Below are 6,303 nucleotides of genomic sequence, written 5' to 3'. Positions count from 1 at the left end.
ATTACTAAAACAATGAAGCCATTTACAAGACCTCTTCCATTTAACCGAATAATCTTTTCCAGTTTCCTTCAGTTATTTTCTTTTTTTTTTCTCCTTCCAGGGGGTAGGAGTGGCTGTGGTGGCGCTGGCTTCCATCGTCATTTCCAAGGACAACACCTACGGAGTCCTCCTGAGCGAAGGCACCTTCGCCCTGCCCATCATTATCCTCATCGCGGGACTCATCATTCTCCTCATAGGATTCTTAGGATGCTGTGGTGCCGCGCAGGAGAGCCGATGCATGCTGTACACGGTAAGTGAAAGAGTATACTCTCTCTTTCACACAAACACAAACACACACACACACACATATATATATATATATATATATATATATATATATATATATATATATATATATATATATATATATATATATATATATATAAACAGTATGAATCAATTTCTGACAACGCTCCGGATTACACTGTCATGAACCGAAACTAACAAAAACCATTCGACTTAAACAAATAAATGCAAATGAAGCCTAAGAAGTTAGGTTAAAATCCATCGGATATATTTAGGAAAAAAAATTTTTTACTCAAATTAGTCACTTTCACGAGCACAAGCCAAAAGAGCAAAAGAAAAAAAAATTTTTTTTTTTTAAATTAATCCCACAAATGTTTCTCCCACGGACAGTACGCAGTCATCGTGCTCATACTCCTCTTGGCGGAGATTGTCCTGGGCATCGTGATGCTGGTGTACTCGAACAAGGCTGAGGACCTCATCATAGAGGGTATGGACGATGTCTTCAACGATTACGGAAAGGACGACAAGAGCCTCACCAAAGCCATCGACCGGGCTCAGCATGATGTAAGAATACGGACGCGGGTTCTATGTTGTATCTGATAACGGTGAGAAATCAATCATCATTCCCCCTTACTCCATTGGCTTTCAACTCACATTAAAGACCTATTGCCGCCAGCAGCAGATCGCTATGCTGAAAACTCAGACCCATTTATCCGATCCCTACTGGCATGAGAGTGTAAGGGAAAAGGTTCCCTTCCCATACCCCTCGAAAATGTGTGAAAGTAATGATTAGATTTTTAGGTTTTTATTTTCTGGCCTCTTCTGTGGCCTGCATGCGACCTGTTTCTTTCTAATACCTTTGCCAGATTTCAGAGTGGCCGACTGACAGACAGTTTTACTCTTCAGCTTTTTTATGACCAAACTGCTTGACTGTCTTCTCGTTCTTCTGAAATTCTGTAGTTCTGCACCTTCATTCAAAACCGCTGTCATAAAGAAAGCTACCTCACAGCAAAGTTACAAAAATTGTAGACCCGTCAAATTTGAGCGAAAGGAACGGCCCTAATGATTTAAAGATGTAACAAAAGCGGAACGTTTTACAATCTACCACCTTTTAGAAGAAACGTAAAGCAACGGCCCTAATACTTTAATGACGTAGCAATTGCGAAAAGTTTTGCCATCTGGCACCTTTTGGGGAAAGAAAAAAAAAACGAAGACTCACAACCCAACTAAGCCGCTACAAAAACTCATCTTACAAGGTTATTATTTTTTCAATTTCTCAACGCAGTTGCAATGCTGTGGCGTCCACAACTACACCGACTGGGAGAACTTCTACTACGGCCAACAACATAACAACAGCGTTGCAGACGGCTGCTGTAAAAACATGACGAAAGGATGTGGATTAGATGTCCTTGTTGACCCAGACATTGCGTCCACGATCTACACACAGGGCTGCTTCTACGCCATCAAGGAAGACGCAAAGGACGCCACCATCGGCCTCGGCGTTGCCTGCCTCATCTTGGCCCTTGTGCAGGTATGCTAGTGAGCGACTGCATCTCAGTCGCATTCACAGGAACTCGCATAACTTTGTTTCCTGAGTGTGAATGTCATTCCTGGACATCTCTAATACGTGCATATGTTAGCAAGGCATGGACAACTAAAATAAAGACTATTATTAACAGTATTAAAAAAAACTATCAAAGAGTAGCTATCACTGAAATGCGGATATCTACTTCTTTTTCATTTCATAGCATTCTTTTCCAAGAGAAAATATCTTGACTCTTAATGATGCTAAAAAACAAATATTTAGAATAATGCAATGAGCCGAGACTGATGCGTTTGAAAGAAAAAAAAAAAACCTTAGTTCCAGATATAAAAGAAAGGTTTCACTCGATGTTCAAGGCTTTAATCTACATTTCATACCTCAAAAAAAAAAAAAAAAAAAAAAAACACTTCCCACTAACGTTACTAACGAAATCTCTCTTTCCAGGCCTTCAGTATATCCTTCGCCTGCAGCCTGGCAAAAGAAGCACGCTAACAGCATCCTGAAATGACCCAGAGAGCGGCAGAGGAGAATCCCCAGCTCCAAGAGTCATCTCAAATGCCAAGTTAAATTTGTCACAATTTGCCAACTTTTCTACAACATTTCATTTCACATTTCCCTTTGCCAAGTTAACTTTTGTTAGCTTTTGTCACAATTTGCCAACTTTTCTACAACAATTCACATTTCCTTGCAGTGAATATTCAGTGCAAAAGAAATGACATGATACCCAAAAGATGGAAAGCGTCATATAAGGAAGAGCCGAAGATGAGTGCAAGTGGAAATCATTCCTAGTTTTATGTAGCCTTCGTGTGCGGGTGCTTGTTTTGCTAAAAGTTGTTATTTAAGGCCAGCATAAAAACAAAAATTTGGGGACTTACAACTACATTTTATATATATATATATATATATATATATATATATATACACATATGTATATATATACATATGTATATATATATATATATATATATATATATATATACAGTATATATACACATATATATTATATAACTCTATATGCAAAACATATATAAAATATAAAATATATATAATATATAAAACTGACTTTTAGAGTAACAATATCTATTTCAACCACAATTTATTTCACACATATATTTGCATCTTAACCACAAACAACTTTTCACGCTGAAATATGATGTAAGTAAAACTGCAAGAGACTACAGCACAAGCTTAACGATTAAGGGGTGCGCAGGAGCGCAGGCGCACTAGAACGTCTGGTTCCACGGTAAAACGACCCATACGTCAAGTTTGATTGTAGTACGCATTTACTTACATTTGCATGTAAGGCCTAACAAAAGCCGATGTATCCCTGGTTTAAGTTTTCCATTCCCCGACGGACACAGAGCAGGCGCAACCATTCCCAAAGTATAAAGAAGAAAATAAAAATAAGCTTAAAAGTAAAACACAATCTGTTCTTATGTCACAGCCCTTAGAAGCTGGAATTATGAGAAACAAATCCCTCCCCCAAAAAGTACGTTTGGGCTGAAAACTGAAACAGACTGTAGCCGGTTTCATAAACAAATTTTTTTTCAGAAACTTAAGCCATAGGATTCAATGTAGTCTTTTAAATATCGTTTTTTACCTCTCTCTAAACCTTGTAAGACCTTATGACCCTGGGACTCTACAAAGCTTTTGTAGAGTAATAAGACTGTTTCCGAAGCTCTTATGACCACTAACGGTCCTACAACTCTGTCCACGCTTTGTTCATAATGCCCTTTTCTCTGTAATTACTATAAGCCCTCGGGAGCGCACTGTAGGCTACTACCAAAATTTTATGCGCATATAATTTCAGAAACCGTTACAAATTTTCATAATCCCATGACTGACAGGGTTTTTCTAATAAACATTTTTCTTGAAGTCCATTCAAACCATTTTAGTTCTTGGATACCCGCTGTGTAAGGTTCATTATCTCTGCTCTGTGACAATCTCTTCTTATCTCAGCTTCTTATCTCAGCTTATCACATGATGAGGTAAACAAAAAACATATCTGCTGGCTAAACACACACAATCGTTGCCACATACCACAGGCTAATGCACCTTTTCTCGTCCCAGATTTTGAAATAAGTGATGTAATGCTTCATATCCGTGCGTGTTGGTTGGGCAGAATCCAATGGTCAATCTCAGTCCTCTTACTTCGTTTCACTCTCACCACACTTCGGGCAAAGGCCCATGCTGGCATAAGGCCAGCTTAATCTAAACCAACCAGGTTTAAAGCGGACCTGTGAATCAGACTCCGCTAGATATAAGCTTCTTGTCATTTACTTCACACTTTCAGTGTTTGACGTTTCCTTGTACTGTACAATGAATTTAACATTGTTTCTCATGATTATGCATTTTTATTAAAAACCAATAAAGTACATGTCACATAAAAAATAAAGTGTTTCTTTCAATTTTACTAATCTGACATGAAAAAAACAATGAATTTTTCTTTCATTTTCCTAAAATCCATAGTCAGCAGTTAAAAACAATCCTCCTTTAGCTGGAAATTTTTCTTTATTTCGCGATCCCATAACCTAAGCATTTGCGACGCCAGTTTTACGCAAAAGATCAATTAATTCTTCTCTTCAAAGGCTGTGCAATAACTCTCCTGTATGTGATCTCCGCAGATTCATTAGATCTTCAGTCCTCCATCTTTCCTCCTTATTCTTATCTTCACGTTTCCTCTCCTTCCCCACAATGACATACCTTCTTCTTTAAATTCTGCCGCTGTGAAAACCTTCTTCCAAATGTTCTTTTTACCAGTGCTCTGATTTTCTTGACTAAATATGAATTAATTGATAATGACGTCATACTTTCTACTAAAAGAAAACTGGGACATTTTTCTTATTACCTTTACAAGAAGAAATAAAAATTATCCACGCAGTTAAGAATTTTCGTCAGCTAAAGAAAATAAGCAGGGTGAAGAACATAACTGACATTCTATAGCAAGTTTTATCTTCCAACAATCTGACCAAACTTAAGTTTGTTAAAATGGAAATAAAGGAAAATACCCCTTATGTCAGTGAGAATTATCTAAAGATTCTCTATTATAATAACCAAACTAACTTTTTACAACAAAAGCTTGTAGGAAGTGATGAATAAATGACAAGTAAATCCACCGACTTTTTCTTCCATATTTTTCTCTCACAAATTATGATACCCCCTTGCATCAAGTAAGGTAAACCTACTTGAGTTTGCCATGTAAAATACGTTCCAGAAGAAAACGTTATTGGCAAAGCAGAAAGAAAATGGGCATTTCATATTTCTTCGAAGGGATACTACTACAATACTTAAAATTGCCTTTCAGGGTAGCAGGGAATACTTTCCTATTCGATTTTTTAAATTGAAACAAATCCTAGTTATTTTTACATTTTCATTTCTATTTTATCTATGAGTCACCCCACTTACAATATATAACTACTTACAGGGACTTTTCGCAAATTTCTTGGTTTTGTGACAGTAAAATTTCACAGTAGGCCTAACTGCCATTTCTTCTGACTGAACTTCTAATGACTAACCTGCAGGTTGACTGTCAACAGTATTAACCAGAATACGGAGAGCAGCACAAATGGAACATGATTTTCATGACTTGATCTCTCAAGTTTGGATGGATCTACTTATTCTTTTTTTCTTTTTTTTTTACGTTCAATTCTTAACTTGCTTTTTACTCAGCAATCTAATAGCTTTTCCGGGAATAAAATCTCCATTCGTTTCCCAACAAGTTTTATTATCAGCTACAACAATTTTCCATACTAACTTAATGAACTTGTTCTCCGATAATCAGTCTGGTTTCAGCATTTTTTGAGAAGACAGTGCGCTCTCATAGATTATTATTAAGAGAAATATTTCGTATTTGTTTCCAATTAACCTAATCATGCTGCTGCCATTGTCCAAGATCTCATCGAATCCCATTTTCTGCTGTATCAGGCGCCATTTGCTCTTTTTCATTTTTCAAAATGTTTCCCAAAAAAGAATTGTTTGGATCATGTTAAGATTGGCGAACCCAACATCTCCGTGTCAAGAACAGCGATCCCCATGTAAAGAATGGCCTACCCTTTCTGGTCCGAGTTCCAATTCCACATGAGGGCTAGTACTAAACACGGCGAAACAGTGATTCATCTACACTGTTTTGTAGTGTTTGAATGTATTTAACCTGAGGGGTCAGATGTATTTCATCCTTTGTTTAGTAATGGCCCGAGGGATCAAATGTCTAATACCAGTGTTCATGTCTAGAACAGCGAACCCGATTATTCCCATGCAAAGAATAACGAACCCAATAATCTTCTTGTAAAGATCAGCGAACCCTGCTGCGAGTGGGTTCGCTAATCTTGACATGATCCGAATGGTTTTCCTGAGGAATTTTCCCACATGTGATTCAATAGCTTATAAGCCCGGGTGGGGGAGGGGGGTTGTTATTACGTACGCAAGATGTCTTATGTAAAGCCGCATGTAGCGAACGTGGGAACGCAATATTGTAA

General features: G+C 37.5%; 1 protein-coding gene across 1 annotated transcript in view; it reads left to right on the top strand.

The window, feature by feature from the left end:
* Nucleotides 1-2,787, top strand: part of LOC136833337 (CD63 antigen-like) — a 9,984-nt gene extending 7,197 nt beyond the window's left edge. Inside the window, exons 2-5 of the mRNA XM_067095340.1 lie at nt 101-289; nt 676-849; nt 1,571-1,816; nt 2,273-2,787. Of these exons, the coding sequence (XP_066951441.1) occupies nt 101-289; nt 676-849; nt 1,571-1,816; nt 2,273-2,320 (657 nt within the window). The 3' untranslated portion in view covers nt 2,321-2,787. The remainder of the gene's footprint in view (nt 1-100; nt 290-675; nt 850-1,570; nt 1,817-2,272) is intronic.
* Nucleotides 2,788-6,303: the final 3,516 nt, after the last annotated feature.

This window comes from Macrobrachium rosenbergii, chromosome 51, assembly GCF_040412425.1.
Source record: "Macrobrachium rosenbergii isolate ZJJX-2024 chromosome 51, ASM4041242v1, whole genome shotgun sequence".
Taxonomy (NCBI): domain Eukaryota; kingdom Metazoa; phylum Arthropoda; class Malacostraca; order Decapoda; family Palaemonidae; genus Macrobrachium; species Macrobrachium rosenbergii.
Note: the sequence above shows the minus strand (reverse complement) of the source record. Positions and strands in the feature narration are given on the sequence as shown.